This window comes from Aedes albopictus, chromosome 2 (genome assembly GCF_035046485.1).
Source record: "Aedes albopictus strain Foshan chromosome 2, AalbF5, whole genome shotgun sequence".
Lineage (NCBI taxonomy): Eukaryota > Metazoa > Arthropoda > Insecta > Diptera > Culicidae > Aedes > Aedes albopictus.
The window spans coordinates 47109632-47131480 of record NC_085137.1 but is presented as its reverse complement, the minus strand read 5'-3'; the positions used below and the strand labels follow the sequence as shown (position 1 = coordinate 47131480).

Genomic DNA, 21849 nt, shown 5'->3' with positions numbered 1-21849 from the left:
TGATTCACTCTGACTAAAAGCCGGCCAAAAACAGTGAATAAAGAACGGCCAGAAACAAAATAAAATTCATCCGCGAGTGACAGCATGCCGTTTCCCGACAACAATTCCAACAACACATAATAACATCAACCTAAAAGAGAACATTCGTTTTCGCATCTACAGTTACGAATTTTCATTAATTATCCACTACTTGGTTATTTGTTATTGATGATTAACCTGGGCTTGTTAGGCTTGTTATTTATTTGTTATTGTTAAAGACTAGAGTTTATCTTCCTGCATTCTGTGTACACGTAACTGTTTCAGTTGTTAGATATAATTGCTCGAATGAACGGGCACTGTAGTGAAAACAATAGTAAGTATCCGACGAGACTTTTTTTCTTCTTCAATCTGCCAAACAGATATTTAAGAATTTTTGATTAATCTTAATAATTAATCATGATTAAATTTATGATTAATCATTAACGCTCTGGTTCAGCGTTTCTCAAACTATGGGTCGTGATGACTTGAGCGATATTGTAATAAATGTCTTAATCAACTTATATCAAATAATATTGCAAGCCATTTTCTAATTTACAAATACTCGGTACAAAAAATCGGTAGAGTTATCTCCAGACATTCGGTTTCTCCTTAATTCTATTCAAAATTTAATATTGTAAGTCTTAGTCTGGAGTATATTGAGTATTAAAACTACTGTCTGAATTCTGAAACAGATTTTGATCGGTTTAAGATTAGGGTAAAATTTGAGATTTGACTTGTGTTTTGGAAAGAAATGAGTTCAAGTTGTTTCTTGTAGTTAGCATTTTCAGGATTTATAGGACAAGTTCACCAGTTGAAATATCAGAAAAAAACACCAAACCTTACTTTTACTGAACTTCAGTAAAGCTAAACTTTGGTAAAATTCTGCTAAACATCGATAATCTGAACTGAAAAGTGATTTCAATAAAAATAGAAATAAAATAAGTGTGTAAGAAGGATATGACTACAAATTTCAAGAGGATTTGTCTGACCATCCAGCAGTACTCTAAAAAGTTCTACTTGGTGTTCACCGACTTGCTATAAATATATAGGTTCATGAGTGCAAACTTTTTAAAGGGTGATAGAGGACCATAAATGGTGAAAAAAATTGTTCTACGCATATGGTCAAATCTCAACCGTTACGTAGTTATTGAACTTTCCATGTTTTTGTTTATTATTGCCTTAACTGGCTATAACTTTAAAATGATCAAACTTATCGCAGTTTTTTTACCCTTATTCGAAAGGTTATTGAATTTTCTATCAAATGGCATCTTTGAATCGATTGGTTTAGTTAAATAACTAAGTTTTCTAGATCAAAATAGCTAAAAATAGTGTGTTTTAATTTGTTTTTGTCAATTATCTTTGAAACATGCGTAATAAATGTGGGAGGATCGGGTAGCCCCTCGGCAAAAAAGTTCGTGCAAGCAGTTCTAATCCGACCGCCATACTGGTGACCTCGCATGTGCGCGTTGTAATGTTATTTCTCTAAATAAAGAAACTATTTCGATATTCTCTCAACTCTAAACCCTTCCGTCTTACATGGGGGCTCGATCCGGGAAGGAGAGTTGTTGAGACAGTGTACGCGATGTGTTAAAAGTGTGATTTAGTAAATCAAAAGTTAAACGACGCGAATCGGACGATTCAAGATGGAGGACGACGTTGTACTCTTGTGCGACACGCTGACCAAGCTCGGCATTCAGCGAGAGTGCGAAAAACGAGGATTGCCGACGACGGGAAATAAAAAGGCTATGGCAAAACGCATTGTCGATCACGACAAAACGATGGCGGAAAACGACGGCGCTCCTGAGGCCAAAGACGCGGCGCAGGATTGCAACCAGAACGACGGCGATGTGAATGTTGAAAACGATGACGACCGACGCGCCGACGACGACGACGGCTTGGTCGATGAAGTTGATGACGACGACCGCTCAAACGACGAAAACGATTACTCACACAGAGATGCTGACGACGATACGGACGACTCTGAATTCTTCACGACGGCGGTGGGTAGAAAGAGAACGACGTCTACGCCGAAGCCAACCCCACTCGCACAACAGGAGCAACGACCATACTCATTTCGTGATGTGGAGGACAGCATCGAAGCATTCGGAGCAGAGGAAGGCCACGATGTGAAAATGTGGATGAACCAGTTTGAGGCCATGGCGAAAACAGCATTCTGGAACGATGAGCAGAAGTTAATAATGTGCCGGAAAAAGTTGATTGGCACTGCACGGCGATTCGTGTTTTCCCAACGCGATTTATCAACATTCTCGAAGCTGAAGACTGCCCTTATCCGTGAATTTTCCCCTTTCGTACGGGCAAGCGACGTTCATCGCACGTTGGCTGGGCGTAAGAAGAAGCCGACGGAATCGACGCGAGACTATATCTACGAAATGCAACGAATTGCCCTCGCGATCAATCTTGATGAGCCAAGTGTGTGTGAGTACATTGTCGATGGAATAACGGACGACGCATTTCATCGCTCCCTCTTGTACGAAGCCAGCACGATCCGAGAGCTGAAGGCGAAGCTGCTTAACTTCGAAAAGGTACAGCGGAAAGCGGAACGCAAGCCGAGAGTGGACGACGACGCCGGACGAAAGAAAGAGCAGCGAAAATCGGAATCGACGAAGCAGAGCAGTAAACCCGAAGCGAAGCGTCACTGCTTCAACTGCGGCGAGGCGTCGCATGTGGCGAACGAGTGCCCGCAGAAGAACGACGGACCAAAGTGTTTTGGCTGCAACTCGTTTGGTCACCTGTCGAAAGATTGCAGCAAGAAGAAGGAGAAAAAGGAGAGTGACAAAAAAGCAGCATCCAAAGTGAATGTACTGCAAGCCGACGGCAAACCGTGTGTGATGATGAAGTTGTTCGGGCGCGACTTTTCTGCGATAATCGATACCGGGAGTGAAATTTCGTTGGTTCGGCAGGATTTGTGGACGGATCTGTCGGAATCCGGTCCGCCGATGAGAAAATCATCGATGAAGGTGCGCGGCTACGGTGGAAAAGTGAATACGGTTTGCGGCGAACTAGATCTCGAAGCCGAAATCGAAGAAGAAATATACGTTGTGCGTTTCTATGTTGTGCCGGTTGACGCGATCGATATGCAATTGTTAATAGGAATGGATTTCCTGAACAGTGTCGATTACGCGATTACTCCCGATGGGGCGCGAGTGAAAAAGTTCCCACCAAAAGTTGAAGAGCCGGAACAGAGTGATGCCAAGTGGATCCGTCGCGTAGAGGAGTACATTGGTGAAAACGAGATTTCAGTGCCGTACAAATACCGCGACGAAGTTTTGGGAATGATTGAGAACTATAGTCCGAGTCAGTCAGTGGTTGCTGCCAATGAATTATCAATCAAGTTGAAGGACGACGACGCCGTTTGTGAAAATCCTCGTCGGTTGGCACAGCTGGAAAAAGAAGTGGTGAAGAAGCAAATCGGGGAATGGATGAAGAACGGCATAGTGCAGCCATCCGAAAGTGAATATGCGAGTCCGGTTGTGGTCGTTCCGAAGAAGGACGGATCGTACCGCGTCTGTATTGACTACCGGGAAATAAACAAAAAAGTAGTGCGCGATAAATTTCCAATGCCCAACGTTGAAGACCAAATCGATCGGTTGTCGGAGGCTCGAGTGTACACGACGCTCGATCTGAAGAATTCGTACTTTCACGTACCGGTAGAAGAGAAGAGTCGAAAGTACACCGCGTTCGTGACGAGTGATGGGCAATATGAGTTTCTACGAGCACCGTTTGGATTGTGTACAAGTGGTAACGCGTTCGGTCGATTCATTAACACGGTGTTTAAAGACTTGATCAATGACGAGACGATTATGGCATTCGTGGACGACGTCATCATTCCGTCTAAAGATGAAGAACAAGGACTGAAAGTGTTGAAACGAGTGTTGGAAGTAGCTGAGAAGAATGGATTGCAGTTTAATTGGAAGAAGTGCGCTTTCCTGCAACGTCGAGTAGAACATCTCGGCTATACGGTTTACGATGGCCGTGTGGAGCCGGCACCTGCGAAGGTCGAGAAGTTGTTGCAGTTTCCGCAGCCAACAACAGTGAAGCAACTGCAGCGATTTTACGGATTGGCCAGCTACTTCAGGAAGTTCGTCCCAGCGTTCGCAAGCCTAACGCGTCCGCTTTCAGGTATGTTGAAAAAGGGAAGTTCTTTTCAGTTTGATGAAGATGCGGTGAGTGCCTTCAACCGTATCAAGGAGATTTTGGCCAGCTTCCCAGTGTTGCGGATTTTCCACCCTGACGGCGACATCGAGGTTCATACCGATGCCATCAAGGAGGCGTTGGCAGGTATCCTGATGCAGAAAGCGAACGATGATGGGAAATTCCACCCCTGCTATTACTACAGCCGCCTTACGAATGGTTCCGAGAAAAACTACCACTCCTACGAGTTGGAAACGTTGGCCGTTGTCGAATCCGTACGAAAGTTCCGATGTTATCTGCTTGGCCGGAAGTTCAAAATCATTACCGACTGCATGGCCTTCAAAGATTCGATGTCCAAGAAGAAGCTGAACCCTCGAATTGCAAGGTGGGTCGTGGATCTCGCCGAATTCGACTACGAGGTGGAGCATCGTCGTGGAGAGAAGATGCCTCACGTGGATGCTCTGTCCAGGGCGAGTGTCATGGTCGTGTCCGCACCGATTGTTGCCAAGGTTCGTGCGGCACAAAAGCAGGATCAGAAAGCGATGGCGATTTTGACGGAACTGGAGCAGGGTGAAGGTGTCAGCAGCTATTCTGTGAGCAACGGTGTCTTGTACGAAGGTGATGGCGAATCGAAGAGGATCTACGTTCCGGAGTCTATGGAGATGGAAATCATTCGGTCGGCGCATGAAAGAGGACATTTCGGAGTCAAGAAGGTGAAGGAAAGGATCAACGAGGACTATTACGTACCAGGACTAGAGGAGAAGATCAAGCGGTGCATTGCCACTTGTGTCGCTTGTATCGTTGGTGAAAAGAAACGAGGAAAGCCTGAGGGAGAGTTACACCCCATCCCTAAAGGTGATGTCCCGTTGGACACCTTCCATGTCGACCATTTAGGCCCAATGCCATCAACCAAGAAGTCCTACAACTACATTCTGACGGTGATTGATGCCTTTACCAAGTTTGTATGGCTGTTCCCTACGAAGTCAACGACCGCGGAAGAAACGGTGAAGAAGCTGCGCATAATCACCGACACCTTCGGTAACCCGAGAAGGATTATCTGTGACCGAGGCTCCGCATTCACGTCCGGATTATTCACGAGATTCTGCGAGGACGAAAACATTGAGCTTCACAAGATTGCTACTGGAGTGCCCCGTGGAAATGGACAAGTAGAGCGTGTTCATCGAATCATCATTCCGATGATAACTAAGATGTCCGTCGACAAGCCAGAGGAATGGTTCAAGCATGTGCCTGACGTTCAAAAATGCTTGAATAACAGTTGGCAAAGAGCGATTGACATGACACCCTTTCAATTGCTGACGGGCGTTAAGATGCGAACAAACGAAGATGCCATTTTACACGAAATGCTGCGAAAGGAAATCCAAGAAAGCTTTGAGGAGGAACGAAGTGAGCTACGCAGTGCGGCACAGAAGAACATTCAGAAGATGCAAGAGGAGAACCGGAAGTATTACAATCTTCGTCGGAAGCCGCTGGTGAAGTACAAAGTTGGAGATCTGGTGGCGATACCGAAAACCCAATTCGGTGTGGGCCAGAAAGTCAAGCCGAAATTCTTTGGACCGTACGAGATCACCGAAGTTCTACCCAACGATCGTTTTGAAGTATTGAAGGTCGACGATGAAGCCGAAGGCCCGAGGAAGACGACTACCGCTGGTGACTCCATCAAGCCATGGACACTTCCGGCGGGTCGGAAGTAGTGTCAGGAAAGGCCGTGTGGGAGGATCGGGTAGCCCCTCGGCAAAAAAGTTCGTGCAAGCAGTTCTAATCCGACCGCCATACTGGTGACCTCGCGTGTGCGCGTTGTAATGTTATTTCTCTAAATAAAGAAACTATTTCGATATTCTCTCAACTCTAAACCCTTCCGTCTTACATAAATTGAAATTCTTTCTTAGCAAAACTGTGGTCCCTATTCCACTCTACAATTCATTCTTTGACATCAAACATCTAGCTCTTATCGTTTTCTTGTAATTTTGATTTAAATGTGCGGCACAGAGCGCAAAAAAGTGCTTACCATGACAATTGCAAATTTATGATTTTAAATGCGATGTTTAAATCGAAATTGCAAGAGAACGATAAGAGATAGAAGTTTGATGTCAAAGAACGAATTGTAGAGTAAAACAGGGGCCACAACTTTGCCAAAGAATTTTTTTAAATTATTACGCATTTTTCAAAGATAATTGACAAAAACAAATTAAAACACACTACTTTTGAGCTATTTGCTTTAGAAAACTTAGTTAATTAACTAAACCGATCGGTTCAAAGATGCGATTTGATAGAAAATTCAATAATTTTTCGAATAAGGGTAAAAAAAACTGCGATAAGTTTGATCATTTTAAAGTTATAGTCAGTTAGGGTAATAATAGTCACAAACATGGGAAGTTCAATAACTACGTAACGGTTGAGATTTGGCCATATGCGAAGAACATTTTCTTTTCACCATTTATGGTTCTCAATCGCCCTTTAAAAAGTTTGCACTCAGGAAACTAACAACCTGTATAACATTTTCAACACGATCTTTCATTTTAAAGTAGATTTTAAAGTTCTGCAGAAGCATAACATTGCCAGTATACCTGCAAAGACTTTGTATAAATTGTATATATTTTTTTTGTTTATTTATAGAATGCTTGAGAGAACATATAAAACCTTGTTTTATAGTGTTGAATGGAAATAGACCGGTTAGATTTATTGAAAACTTGAAAACTTATCTAAACTTATTTAGACAAACGGTATACTGAAGCTGAGCGCTATGAATTAAAAAAAAACTATTTTTTGTAATTGCGTTGCGAATTCCCTTACTTTTCACTCGCGGAAACAATATTAAAACGGCCTACTTTTCTTCACTGAAGCACAGGTGCCGAAAAGTACTACTTTTCGGCACTCTTTAGAGTGCTGAAAAGTAGTACTTTTCGGCACTTTTGCCAGCACACACTTTTTGGTTAAGTACCGCTACTGCCGTAGATACAGTTGCTGCTTCTACATGCACTGAGCAGTTCGAATCCGAATCAGAACGATTCAGAATCTGATTTGAACTGTCAATCAGGCCTAGAAGCACAAACTGAACCTAGGTACTTTTGCTTATGATGCTGCATGACGACGACGGGAGCTTGAAAACTTGCAACATGGTTGCTGCTGATACACGTTTGTGTGGCTAGAGAGATTATACTGTACGGATATTTTTGCAATTACAAAAAACTTTGTATGCAACGCGTTGCAAAACTCGATTTTTTCAGCACTCGTCGTATTTATCCAACTCGGCAAGCCTCGTTGGATAAACGTACAACTCGTGCTGAAAAAATCATCATTTTGCAACTTGATGCATAAATAACTATTTTAGTTTAAGTTCTGCATTACGTAACTTTTTTTTAACCTAAGAAAGTGAAAATAGTAGTTTACGCAACAAGGTGCAGAATGAAGATTTTTACAGCACGAGTCGTACATTTATTCAACGAGGCTTGCCGAGTTGGATAATTACGACGAGTGCTGTAAAAATCGAGTTCTGCACCGAGTTGCGTACGTTTTTTGCAATTTCATAAATCACCGCTTGTAGGTAGTTTTTAACAAATCTTTTCCATCCAACTGCTTACTGATGTTCATAGTCATGTTTAGGAAAGTCTGATCATAGCAGGTTATACTGTGCAGTTGTCACAATTTTTCAAAACTGCATCCAAAAAGCATCAAGAAGTTGATCAAAACTGAAAACAGTGCTGTAATGAATCATTACGCAACGCAAATCAGTGCTGTAATGAACCATTACAGCACTGCTAATTTGGTGTGGGAAAGTAGGCCTTTTCCTGTCAGATTTACGTGAGGTAAAATAGCCTATTACGATGAGAAATTGCAAAAAATGTATTTATTTCAAAATTTTATTTTTTTTTAAATAAAAATACACACTGGTGGGTCGCCAAATTCTATGAAAATTAAAAGTGGGTCGCAAGCTTAAAAAGTTTGAGAACCCCTGCTCTGGTTAATAAACAGCACTATTATTTAATATCCCAAATAACGAGTTCAAAGCGTTCAAAGCTTGTACAATCGCGTACAATTCCGCAATGATCAGTACTATTTATATCACCGAAAGTATTTGCTATAACCTGCTATAACTAAACAATCAGACCTAAACAGACACGTACCATCTAGTTGGTAGATTTCATGATAATCTTTTTTTTTTGCTTCACAGTTAAACAAGAATCACCACACGAGACTGATTATGAGTATAAGCACGATGATATGCCAATATCAAGTGAAGAACCATCATATGCTTCCTCAGGGTTTAATCTTCCATCGACCATCATGCCCTATGATTGCGCTCTTATCAAACAGAAACCGAACGCTTTTTTATCAAGCGACCGTACTGACGTCGATGAATATAACGAGGACAACCCGGAATTGAATTTAAAAGTGGATGAATCGAGGTTTACCTCTGAATCGTCATATCAATCCGAGTCTATTAAGCAAGAACCCGAGCTTATCATAGAATCTGACGCCGATGAGTTGCCTGCTGATCATGAGGAAACCAATGCAACGAATAACCAAGTAGATTCACATAGGTGCTATCTCTGCGGTCAAACGTTCGCCGACTCGGAAAGCTGCGATTGGCATCTCACAGAGCACCTGGACATGCTACCCTACGAATGCGAGATATGCACGCATGAAACCGGTATTCCGGTAAAGATCGCTGCTTCGCTGGTTCAACTTCATCGACACGTCAAAATGCACACAAACCGATTCAAATGTCCAAAGTGCCCTCTGCGAAGCAAAACGAAGCAATCTTTGAGGGAACACGTTCGGCTAAAACATGGCGGGAACGATGAGGACAAACACACTTGTACGGTCTGTGGAAAGCAGATGACCAGAAAGTACCTGATGAGACACAAGCGGGAACACGAGTCGTTGGAACAAGGCCGATTCAAGTGTTCGGTTTGTGGTAAAATGTTCAAAACCAGACAGTGTCTGTCTGTGCACGAACGATTGCACACCGAAGAGCATCCGTATCAGTGCAAGTTTTGCCCGAAAACCTTCAAGAACCTCGGAACTTTCATCGGCCACGAACGAATTCATACGGGCGAGAAACCTTACACCTGTCAAGTTTGCGGTAAAACCTATCGATGGTTGGTCTCGCTCAAGAGCCACCTGGAAGCCGCTCACGGAACGAGTGTGGAAACAGCTACAAAGCCGGCTGACTCATTGGGGAACTACAAATGTGAATTCGAAGGATGTGATTACAACACCACGAAGAGGGCCCAGCTCAGCCATCACAGAGCAAAGCATAGAATGAAGTTCCAATGTGAGACGTGTTCGAAAAAGTTCGCTACCGGAAATGAGCTCAGAAGCCACGAGAATACGCATAAGACCACCAAGGACTACCATTGTGAGCAGTGCTCGAAAAGTTTTCGCACAAAGGTGAGATTTCCAAATATATAATATTAGGCAGTTTGATGATACGGTGTGATGAACATTTTCAGAGATACTTGGAAAAACATATGGCGGTGCATAGCAAGATTCGACCGTTTGAGTGCCAAACCTGCGGGGAGGCGTACCTTCAGAAGAAACAACTTACGAAACACCTCTTGAGGAATGTTGAGTGAGCTGCATTACCCATGTATTTAATTAAGCCAACGGATAATGTTCGATGTTCTTCGTTCGATTTCAGGTGTCAAAAAGCAGACCAAGTGGACGTTGAAATAGAGATCTCATTAAATCCAAACAACAGAGAAAGTGTGACTGTGGAATAAAATCTTAATTTTTGCGTATAAACATAATAGCATTTTTTTTTTACTTATTCGTTTATTTGGAAGGCTCGGGCGCCACATGGGCATAACTGAGCCGAAATCTTTTGTTTTTACAATGATTTTAAATTTTACAATTTATTACTGCCTTAAAACTATGTTAGTTTGGGAAGCCGAAGTACTCGCGGCTGTTTCGAGGTTAAGGATTGAAGAAGAAAAAAAAATGGGAAGGACGGATTAATGGGTTTAAAACTAAATTATTTGCTAACTTATACTAAAACTTTGATGGGACAATTTGTCCATATCTGTAACGGAACCAAAAAGAAAGGACTTTATCGGTAGAAAACGACAAGAAGAGGACAAACGGAAGGGGGTAACGACAGACAGGGGCGAACAACAAAACCAAAAGGCGGACAACGAAAACAAGGAACGTACTACATCAAACTCTGACATCAACACGTTTCAAAAACTGGTAAATCAGGTTCATGTATTCCAAATCAAGTCCTGCCAACACTTCTCTAACGGGTTTCTGTTGTTTTCCTCGGACCCGGAGAATTTCATGCAGCTCAGATCTGACCTCACGATACTCATTGCATCCCCACACAACATGTTCGATATCCTGGTAAGCCACGCCACAGACACAGAGATTGCTTTCTGAGAGCCCAATACGGAAGGTGTGTGCGTTCAACAAATAGTGGTTGGACATCAGCCGACACATCACACGAATGAAATCGCGGCCTAAATCCAACCCTTTGAACCATGGCTTCTTCGACACCTGTGGGATGATGGAATGCAACCATCTACCCATCTCTCCATCTCTCCATTTGTGTTGCCAGCTGATCAAGGTCTCCTGACGGGCCAATGCAAAAAATTCGTCGAAGGCGATTTGACGCTCGTAAATATCGCCTTCGCTAGCGCCCACCTTAGCCAGAGAGTCTGCTTTCTCATTGCCCGGGATTGAGCAATGTGAAGGGACCCAAGCTATGGTGATGATGTATGAGCGTTTGGACAAAGCACTCAAGACTTGGCGTATTCCTTTCAGGAAGTACGCTGAGTGCTTCATCGGTTTCATTGACCGAACAGCCTCCAGAGAGCTTAGACTGTCGGTAAAAATGAAGTAGTGCTCATGTGGAAGAGTGCGAATGTACTCTAAGGTGTAGTATATAGCCGCTAGCTCAGCAATGTATACCGAACATGGCTTTTGAAGCATGAAGGTGGCGCTATGAAATTCGTTGTAGACACCGAATTCAGTCGAATCATTGGTTTTGGAACCATCTGTGAAGAACTGTCTGGCCCCGCTAACATGCCCGAACTTACTTGCAAAAATTTGTGGAATACATATGGAACGAAAAGATTCCGGTATACCGGTGATCTCATCCTTCATAGAGAGATCAAAATCCACAGAGGAGCTGTCGAAGTTTGAGAAGTTGTCACGATTGGTGTTAACCGGATTTGGGCTTACCTCCAGTCGAGCCTCCAGTGTCATGTACCAGTAGTACACACTCATAAAACGAGTTTGGGGATTCTGTTCGAGCAGCTTTTCGAAGTTTTCTATGACTAACGGATTCACAACCTTGCATCGGATGAGGAACCGGAACGACAACTCCGCAAAGCGGTCTGTCAGAGGCTGTACACCAGCAAGTACCTCTAAACTCATTGTGTGAGTCGAGTTCATGCAACCTAACGCGATCCGAAGGCAACGGTACTGAACCCGTTGAAGCTTCAGCAAGTGTGTTTTCGCCGCGGATTGAAAACAGAAGCTACCGTATTCTAAAACCGATAGAATGGTTGTTTGGTACAGCCTGATCAGATCTTCCGGGTGTGCTCCCCACCATGTTCCGGTAATAGTTCGCATAAAGTTGATTCGTTTTTGGCATTTCTGTATCAGATACACAATATGCTTCCCCCAGGTGCATTTGGAATCGAACCAGACGCCGAGGTATTGTGAAGACATGCTATGAGTGATTGTCTTACCCATCAGAACGAGCGGAAACTTAGCCGGTTTGTGTTTTTTAGAAAAGACAACCATTTCAGTTTTCTCCGGAGAGAACTCGATACCCAGCTTGAGAGCCCAAGTAGACAAATTGTCCAAAGTATCCTGTAGTGGTCCTTGCAGATCGACTGCTATTGATCCCGTTACAGAGACAACACAGTCATGCGCAAGCTGCCTTAACGTGCAGTTTTCCATGAGACAATCATCTATGTCTCTGACATAAAAGTTGTAAAGAAGGGGGCTTACACACCAAATTTTTCGAAACGCTTCCAGCACAAAAAAAAATCAGCAAAATAAATTGCTGAATTTCAGCAATTTTTTTGCTGAACTTCAGCACAACGTTGCTGATCAACTGTCAAAATTGCTGGATGGTTCAGCAAGTTGAAAAATAATTGCTGATATTCAGTAAATTCATATTGCTGAATGAAATCAGCACAAAAAAAATCAGCAAAATTTGCTGAATACCAGCAAACAAAATTTGGAGTGTAGACATGAACCCTGGGGGAGGCCCATGTAGCTAATTCGTGAAACTGTCAAGTCGCCATGAGCGAAACTCATCTGCTTCTCAAACAGCAAATTATACAAAAAGTTGTTCAGAATTGGTGAAAGGCCACTGTCGTGTAGTTTGTCAGAAAGAACATCGACACAAACTGAATCAAAAGCCCCCTTAATATCCAAAAACACTGAGCCCATTTGCTGCTTTTGAGCAAAGGCAAGCTGAATTTCTGAAGAAAGCAACGCAAGACAGTCGTTCGTACCTTTGCCTCTGCGGAAACCAAACTGTGTATCTGACAACATGCCATTCGATTCAACCCATTTGTCCAGTCGAAAGAGAATCATCTTCTCCAACAGCTTCCGTAGACAAGACAACATCGCGATTGGACGGTACGAATTATGATCCGACGCGGGTTTCCCGGGTTTTTGAACAGCTATCACCCTCACTTGTCTCCAGTCATCCGGAACGATGTTGTTATCCAGGAACTGATTGAACAAGTTCAACAAGCGCCTCTTAGCGACGTCGGGGAGGTTTTTAAGCAAGTTGAACTTGATTCGATCCATTCCTGGAGCGGAATTGTTACATGAAAGAAGAGCAAGTGAGAATTCAACCATCGAAAACGGCCTATCCATGTCGTCCCTATCCTCGGAAACATCACGAATTATTCGCTCCACGGGTACGGAATCTGGACAAACTTCTTTTGCGAACTTGAGAATCCACCGAGGAGAGCTTTCTCGATCCTCGTTGACCGACGACGCGTTACGCATTCTTCTACCGACGTTCCAGAGTTCTCATCGAAGTCTCGCGCGACAAACCCTCGACGAACCGACGCCAGTAACCGCTTTTCTTCGCCTTGATCAAGTTCTTGAACTTGCTTTCAAGGGAAGCGAACCGCTTGAAGTTTTCGACCGAACCGCGTTTCCGAAACTCTTTGAACGCCGCGGATTTCTCGCGATAGATTTCTGTACACTCACTATCCCACCACAGATTGGGGGGTTTCCTGCGAACCGACGGACCTGGCACTGGTCGACGTTGTGCCTGAAGCGCGCTACTGATGATCAGTTCTGATAGAAACTGATACTCTTCCCGCGGTGGAAGGATTTCTACCGATTGCTCACCGTCGATAATTGCTTCTGCGTACTTCTCCCAGTCAATGTGCTTGGTGAGATCGTAGGCGATGTCGATAGATGGAGGTTGATGTGACCCATTGGAAATAGAAACAACAATCGGAAGATGATCACTACCATGGGGATCCTGGATAACCTTCCATGTACACTCCAGCGATAGTGAGCTCGAACAGATTGAGAGGTCTAATCGGCTGTTTCTAGGGCTGCCATCTTGAGCTGGAGGTGCCACTCGTGTAACTTCTCCGGTATTCAAAATTGTCATGTTGAAGTCGTCGCAGAGGTCATATATCAACGTTGAACGGCTGTCATCGTACAGTTCCCCCCAGCCTGTACCATGGGAGTTGAAATCTCCCATGAGCAACCGAGGCTCGGGCATAACCGAGCAGATGTGGGCGAGATCCCTGCGAGATATCACAGTTCTCGGAGGAAGATATATGGAGGCAACACTGAGGGTTTTACCTCGGATAGTCACCTCACATGCGACGGCTTCAATGCCTGTCATCGGATGAAAATCGACTCTGTAAAATGAGTGCTGCTTCTTGATCCCTAGAAGCACCCCTCGATCAAGGCGAATGATATTATAATCGGGAAAAGGTAAGGTTACATCAGGTGTCAGCCATGTTTCGGATAGTGCAAAAACATCGCATTGTAAATTGTTAACTAAAAATTTAAAAACGTCTAATTTCGGTGTAATACTACGACAGTTCCAGTGTAGAACCGAAATCGTATCTTCGACCTCGGTGGTTAAATTAGCCATCGAAAGATACGATTGTCGCAAGGAGGGGCATTTTAGAAGCCAACTGCTTCAAAAGAGGGGTCACACAAGGAAGAAGTCCTTTTACAATGTTCTTCACGGAATCTGAAGCATTGAAGAAGCTGAGGATGATGTCTACGATGCCAGAGAGCGTAAACAATGGCGCACCATGAGGTTGCTCCTGGTGCTCCGAATGCTGTCTTTCCGGTTGAGAATTCGAAAAACGTGAGACATCTGGGATTTTAGATGTTCCCGGGAGTGATGGAAAGTCTCGTTCGTCCTGGATTTTGAATCCTGGAGGGGAACGTTTTGTGACTTTCTTACCACTCTTGAAATTTGTCATGGTGGGTTGGGGGTCGCTGCTAGGCAGATTCCGAGGTTTTTTGGTGGGTCTCTGGAGCCTCATCCGTTTCCTCGTTTCACCCTTGAAAACAAAGGGAACCCCGTCCCCGACCTCAGAGTCAGAGCCCTGATCATCGAGAGATAAAGACGAGTAGATGTTACGGGATTCAACGGTCGGGGCAGCTTTTTTCAGCATTTCGGCGTAGCTTCGCCGTGATCGCTGCTGCAACGATCGTTTTTGATGTTTTTTCTGCTGTATGTACCTTGGGCAATCAATCAGATCATGTGGACGGTCGCTGCCACAATAAACACACTTGGGCGGCGTTTTACACGCACCGTCCACATGTCTCTCCCCGCATGTTGTACAACGAGGTTTATTGCTGCAGTACTGAGCGGTGTGGCCCAGCTGCTTGCAATTGATGCAATTCATTACCTTCGGTACATACAGCCTCACAGGTAGCCGAAGTTTGCCAATCACCAGCAGATCTGGTAATGCAGATCCGGAAAAGGTCACAGAAAATTCTTCAGATGGTGTGTAAACCTTCTTCTCGCCCTCCTGGGAATGCAGTTGCCGGCAATCCAGTATCTGGACAGGAGGTAGAGAAGGATTATGGAAACGACCACAGCCTTGCATGATCGTTTCGCAGGTCAAAGATGCGTCGGCGACCTTCCCCGAAATCTCTATCGACGCGCTCGGAAGGTAAACGATGTACTCAAGTGTAAACAACTCGCAGGCCACAATCTCATTAGCGTGTTTTCGGTCGCCTACTGTCACCCGAAGCTTAGCTGTACCGACCATGTCAATGGAGACAACGGAAGAATACCGCTTAGTTAGATCCTTGCTGATTTGAACGGTGTTCAAACGTTTGCCTTTGGGTCGGAAGAAAACAACATATGGCCCGCCAAAGTCGGGAGGGTAGGCCTTGAGGCGGGGGGACGTCGAAACAGATTTACTGTTGGTGTCCATTGCAGAAGCACCAGGGTGAAGGGAGACAAAGGGATTAGCATTTACATCGCCTTGTTGGCTCGAGCAGTCCGATGCCAATAACGAAGCTTCGTTGATGCGGTACGACGTACCCCCGCCATCGTCATCATCGCCCATTGTGGTAGTTGACTACCACCACGGGGCACTCAAAAACCTTAAACTAACACTATCACGGGGACGAGAAATAATCAAAAAACAAGGGACAAAATTAACGCTACAGGGAAAGTGAGAAAAAACTGCTTATGTACCAAATTAAATCTAATCAAAGAGTCAGTGGAGAGGGGGGAACAACGAGAGGTAACTTTATGTACTTATCTTTGTGCACTCTGTTTAGCCACGGGCTCGACGACGACAGGTCCAAGCAATCGGATGGCCCGGATAGGGAGGAAGCGAGCTGCTGCTGAGCGCCCGACGCTGCGCTGGTGTGCGGCGGTTGAACGCTCTCTGCTCTTCTCTCGGTGGGCTGCTGCTGTCGACGACGATGAGCTTGGGTACTCACTGGAAGAAGCCGATCACGACCGCGCGAGCGGCGCGGTGTGCGGGGGGTGCTGCACTGCTGTGCTCGATAATTGGACAATGCGCCACGTGATATAATGAAAACGTGAACTTTACTCAAACCAAACGAACTTTTGCGGCAAAAATTGTGGCCTAGCCAACCGCACTCGTCCCACTAGGGATAATCACTTCAACACTTGATCACTCGGAAAACTAGCACTTTGGAAAAAGCCACCGAACTGGATAGAATCGGGAGACAAACCGGACGAACGAAAAGTTGCGACTGTCTCGCACGAACGCTCGCCAAAGAGTGAATAGCATTTTTTTTAGTACCCGAAAAACCATGCAACTGCAAGGCTGAGCTTCTTCTGTTCTCCAGGTTGGGCAGCTGATCAACGTCAGAATGACAATTAAGGACTCTAAGCAAAATTGTGCACCATGATCTTACGGCGTAGGGCTGTGGTAACACACCAGAGCTGGAAACAGCTTCCATTGTAGTGGGTGATATGCAGAAGTGGGCGATCGGTTGGTGGCCGATCGACAAAGGAATGTGCAGATTAAGGATCGAAGGCCGATTCTTCAACACCAGCACAATCAAAGCGAACAACCCACAATCAGGAACTACTGGATGATCACATTCAAAGACGCGTTTTACGCGCAGCTCAGACGAGAATACGTTTGCTGCCTAAGCTACGACGTCATCAAAGGAGACCTAAATACATAATCAGGTAGGCCAGGAGGAGAAATTCAGATCGACGAACAAAAATGGTCTACGACCAGGTTTTGAGAATAGCTTAACTAAATTAAAGACTAGAAAAAGAAGACAAACCAATCCGATTTGTATTTAGATGAGGATCCATCCTTAGCTAGGTTATAAATGGACTCCTGGAATTCAAACGATCCTTTTCCAGGTATGTATAGGAGTACTTGAAAATAAGTAACTTACAGGGCTCTGTTCGGCGCAGATCAACAACATCAACGTATAATCCGCCATCAAACTTTTATTCCCTTCAAGGCCACATTCCTGAACTTCGCCTTCAGCGAAGTTTTCTTCTTGTAGGCCTTGATTTCCTTCTTGGTCGGGGGCTTGGTTTTCTTCTTGTCCAAATAGGGATCGCGTTCGACGACTTTGGGCTGCACTTTCGGCACCAGGGTAACTTCTTTCGCTTCCGGTTTGGCGCGATTCTTTTTCCGCATTTTCCTAATCTCGGCATTCTTTTTCTCTAGCTGCAGGATTTTCTGATGGGATTTCTTCTTGCCACTCTCGGACAGTTGAACCCGGATCTGGCGACCATCCAGGTAGGACCCGTGCAGCAGGAAAGCTTTCTGCAATGTAAACACGTTAAAATATTCTTCCCCAAAACGTCCCTAAACCTTCTCACCTGAAATCCTTCCGCATCGAGCATTTCGACGAACGCAAAGCCGGACGCCCGCTTCTTCGGTATCCGGACACTCTTCACTCGACCGGCCTTCCTGAAGTGCTCTTCGATTTCTTCCTTGGACGTGGAAAAGTTCACATTTGAAACGTTCAGCACCAGCCGTTTGTTGTTCTTGATCGTTTGCAGGATATCCGCAATCTGTCCCTTGGTCAACGTTGGTAGGTTAACATCGTCGTCATCTTCCTTCTCCTCGCTGGATTCTTCACTTTCCGAGACTTTTGTTGTACGTTTGACCAGCTCTTTGCGAACTTGTTTCGGGAGCGGAAACTCTTCTGCCACGGTCTTCGGCACCTTGGTCAGCGTCATATGACGGTCCACTTCGTAGTCGGAACCGCTGTCATCGTCGACGGGTTGGATCGGTTTGGCTTTCGGTACCGGAACAGCTGATTTACGTTTTATTTTGGCCATTTTTTGACCAGCACTAAACTTTCCGGAACGAACGCGTGCACGCGGTAAAAATATGAATGGAAATGAGGAGAAAACGACAAGCAAAATAAAACCGAAAAAAACTGACAGCACCGACAGCATTTTCGTTCGCGCTAAGAGCAACCCCACCTCACATATTTTTTTTAGTATGTATTCACTGAAATCAATTTCATTGCACGCTAACCCTCAGTTACCCAGATTGATGTCAAAGCGACCCAGACTGAGCAAAACTGCAGTTACTCTAAACTGAGTAAAGGCACCTTTACTCAAATCTGGGTTACCGATGATGGTGGCAAAATCTGGGTAAACGATACCCAGCTCCTCCGGGGCCTTGATTTTGTTAATTTATTTCCAATTTAGATTTTGATTAAAAAGTTCTCAGTTGCCACATGCTATTCACTTACCTGATGCTGGAAAACAGTTCCCCGGAATAATTCCACTGTTTTCCCGTCATTTATCGGCATATTTATCGCAAAAACATTCATAGTTTCCAGCGTTCTCCTGACCGCTGCCATATTCTCAAGCCGAAAAGTGACAAAGTGCCGATTACCCAGATCTTTACCCAAATTCAGCGAATCTGGGTTTTCGGGTTACCCGGATTTTGACAATTGCTAACAACATGAAAATCCGGGTCGAATCGACCCAGTCGATGGGTAGTTTCAGGTTAGCGTGTGTAATCTAAACGACAAACGCATTGTTGAAATCACAACCTGGCGTGGGTCCTGTGGTAACCGCGTCTGCTACGCACGAGAGTGTATAATAGACTAACTGTTCTGCTGCGGTGCGGAGCACATGGTGTGACACAATGTGGGTGGATATGTGGCACGCGCATGAGTGTACTGTATAAAGGTGTATGGTTAAGACACTCGTCACCACATCCCCCTTTCTTTAATCTGAATTTGTTCGAGATATTTTCAAGTCCAATTAATGCTTTGAGGCGTCCAATGCAGTTGAGCACTATCAAAACAACTGTGATTCATAACCCTATAACAAATAATCAACAACTCAAGTCGATAAAAGTTTCCCATGAGTAATAATAATTATTCGGGTTTTTCAATGACTCCACTGATCAGCACGTCCAATAGAGTTAATAAACTATAGAGGACGAATGTCGCTGCTGTTCCCTTTGTTCTCGTTCGGAAACATGTCGGGTATCTATCTGTCAAACTGTATACTTTTTCGCTTTGACACTTATAGCCCGGCCTATCTCCGCCAGCAAGAGATGTTTCGGCAGCGACACCAGCGACATTCTTCCTCTATAGCAAAGGGATGACACTCCGAGATTTTAAGTTTAATCAGTTTTTAATCTTTCGGAATCTTTTCGAATCTTTTTGAATCAGCAAAATTGTGACCAAAAAATGTAGAAGCACTTTTGCTTCAGTGTTTTGCGCGCAATCTGTCAAACGTGTCGAGCTCAATCGAAATCGAAAAAAAAACAAAGTGGTGCGGTCGGTACGGTGTTTGTGCTACTTTTTCGAGAAATCTGTAAGATTTCGGAGAATCCTAGTCCGATTTCCGGTGTGTTTTATGCCAATGCGTCCGGGAACGAATAAACTTCCACAACCAGATCATAAATTGTAACCGGAAAGCAAGCAGGAAGTTACTGCGACAGCTGTGGAATGTTGCGGCTCTGACGGCTGCCTGAATGGGACGGCCGACTTCTGAGCATGAACGTGAACCGGATTAGGATGGTTCGAATTCGCTGCCGGGACGAGACCCAGAATAATTACCCCTATCTTGGATTTTTAATGTCTTGTTCTTTCTTTTTCCAGGTCCTTCAGTTCCCTTAAGCACTGAGGCTCTTCATCCTCTTCCTTTTCATTGTCCTCGAGATTCTCTTCGCTGAGCGATTTCCGCTGCCGTTACCGAGGTATGCAGCAGCCGATGTTTGGCCAACAGCTTAGAGTTTTCGGACACTGAATACACGATTTGAGCTCTTTGTGGAATACTGTCTTGACGAAGTGACAGGTAAGAATTTTGCTTGTAATTATTGAAAGCCTTTCTCATGACTACTATACAATATTTCTTCGTCCCCATACAGCATTACAATAACTGGATCCCAGCGTCCAGTGTCTTTTTCATTCGACACCAAACGAAAAATTTGCAAATCCTCGAGGCATATTCTTGAAGGTAAGGAATAGGTATTCTGAATAAAATTAAAAAGAGTGAACACCAAGGTGAACACTGTTTCGTTGTAATCTGCTTTCTTCTTGGCGTAACGTTTCCAGTGGGACAAAATCTGTTTCTCAGCTTTGTTAGGACTTCCATACTTATTAATTGATAACAGTGTCTGCCAATGGCCATTTTGTATCGTGTGGCAGACACGTAGATACCCAAGCAAGTCAAGGAAATTTCCATTACGTAAAGTTCCGACCGGGAATCGAACCCGTCACCTTCAGCATGTTATACTGAACACCCACGCCTTCACATCTGTGGCTATATAGGCCCTCTATCTCCAGTAATCAGATGGGAGAGCTAGTGTGGCCGTTCTTTCCAGGGCATGTACCGTAATTGGAACGTTCACTTGGGCTGCTGTACTGTACTGTTATCGGTCACCACAATACTCTTATATAGGGGAGCATCCATTACGTACGTCACGCTAAAATTGGGAATTTTCACAAATTTCGTAAAATAACTCATTGACCTAATGAGAAATCGTTAAATGTTTAACTAAAATGTTAAAACTTTAGCTGAAAAGCCGGCTTTTGTTGTAGTGGGCACGTTACACAAAGAAGGGGAAGCTATAACCAATACGTTAATTTATTTTCAAATCTGTTGCAGTCTCCCTATTTTTAAAGGATCTTCTTCGCCACCATCCCATCCAGCCAATGGATTCAGATATCATTATCATATTGTTATTGTTATATGTATTTATTTTTTATTGTTTTCATCTATGGCAATAAATATAACTGGTGTGTGTGTGTGTGTGTGTGGGGGGGGGGGGGGATACTTAAAAAAATCCGAAATTGCATCCAGGGTTTCTGAACAAGGCTATTATTGGCCATGTTCACTGTTCAAGTGGGCTTAAAATGATACATACAATTCAATTGACAGATTAAGCCTTTACGAAGAGACACGAAACAAGTAAGTATATATTTGTAGTTAGTTTCAATTAACTATTTAAATACTCTGACCCAAAATATTGAAAACAATAAATGGGCCACCATGTCCTCCTTCAGTTACAAAGACACGCATAACACCTTCAATTTTGATTTTAAATACCTATGTACTTCTACAACATTTTTTTTAGGAAATCAAATAATTCTTGTCAGAACTTGTCGTAGAGAAGGTTCACCAAGTCCTCTAATGTTGTTTGGTGACGCACAATACATTTACTTCAAAAATTTATCAGTTTTCTTTAGTTGTTCTACCTTATACTCAGAACTTGTCGTAAAGAAGGTTCACCAAGTCCTTTAATAAGTTGTTTGGTGACGCACAGTTCATTTACTTCCAATTTTTTTAAGTTATTCTACCTGGTACTCAGAACTTGTCGTAGAAAAGGTTCACCAAGTCCTCTAAAGTTGTTTGGTGACGCACACAATACATTTACTTTAAAAAATGATCGGTTTTCTTTAGTTGTTCTACCTTGTACTCAGTACTTGTCGTAGAGAAGGTTCACCAAGTCCTCCAAAGTTGTTTGGTGACGCACAATACATTTGCTTCCAATTTTCTTAAGTTATTCTACCTGGTACTCAGAACTTGTCGTAGAAAAGGTTCACCAAGTCCTCTAAAGTTGTTTGGTGACGCACAGTTCATTTGCTTCCAATTTTCTTAAGTTATTCTACCTTGTACTCAGAACTTGTCGTAGAGAAGGTTCACCAAGTCCTCTAAAGTTGTTTGGTGACGCACAGTTCATTTACTTCCAATTTTCTTAAGTTATTCTA

The 21849-nt window shown here is 43.9% G+C and overlaps 3 protein-coding genes and 1 long non-coding RNA gene across 18 annotated transcripts in view; 2 read left to right on the top strand and 2 right to left on the bottom strand.

Moving 5' to 3' along the window:
* LOC109421509 (uncharacterized) overlaps nt 1-21849 on the bottom strand; it is a 486639-nt gene that overhangs the window by 224277 nt on the left and 240513 nt on the right. The window lies entirely within an intron of this gene.
* Nucleotides 9-16812, top strand: LOC134284000 (zinc finger protein 761-like). Of its 2 annotated transcripts, XM_062849647.1 has the most exons (5): nt 9-352; nt 8360-9582; nt 9645-9763; nt 9833-9897; nt 16431-16812. In XM_062849647.1, the coding sequence occupies exons 1-5, from the start codon at nt 325-327 to the stop codon at nt 16490-16492; spliced, it is 1497 nt and encodes a 498-aa protein (XP_062705631.1). In that variant the 5' UTR covers nt 9-324; the 3' UTR covers nt 16493-16812. The 2 variants fall into 2 exon arrangements, with proteins under 2 accessions (XP_062705631.1, XP_062705632.1); XM_062849648.1 differs by lacking the exon at nt 16431-16812 and having other exon boundaries at nt 10-352; nt 9833-15804.
* Nucleotides 17082-18013, bottom strand: LOC134287581 (uncharacterized). Its single transcript, XM_062849650.1, has 2 exons — nt 17483-18013; nt 17082-17426 (listed from the first exon to the last, which is right to left on the bottom strand). The coding sequence occupies exons 1-2, from the start codon at nt 17945-17947 to the stop codon at nt 17094-17096; spliced, it is 798 nt and encodes a 265-aa protein (XP_062705634.1). The 5' UTR covers nt 17948-18013; the 3' UTR covers nt 17082-17093.
* LOC109410564 (uncharacterized) lies at nt 19235-20863 on the top strand. The gene is made up of 3 exons (XR_009997388.1): nt 19235-19933; nt 20007-20095; nt 20747-20863. It is a non-coding gene; the product is annotated as an uncharacterized LOC109410564 (long non-coding RNA).

Bases quoted from the DNA above. Each gene is read 5' to 3' on its own strand.
- LOC134287581 (XM_062849650.1), bottom strand. From the start codon at position 17,947: ATGGCCAAAATAAAACGTAAATCAGCTGTTCCGGTACCGAAAGCCAAA. The intron at 17,427-17,482 runs GTGAGAAGGTTT...TTTACATTGCAG, and splicing joins TCGATGCGGAAGGATTTCAG to AAAGCTTTCCTGCTGCACGG.
- LOC134284000 (XM_062849647.1), top strand. From the start codon at position 325: ATGAACGGGCACTGTAGTGAAAACAATA. The intron at 353-8,359 runs GTAAGTATCCGA...TTTGCTTCACAG, and splicing joins GCACTGTAGTGAAAACAATA to TTAAACAAGAATCACCACAC. The intron at 9,898-16,430 runs GTGTGACTGTGG...CATTTTTTTTAG, and splicing joins AAATCCAAACAACAGAGAAA to TACCCGAAAAACCATGCAAC.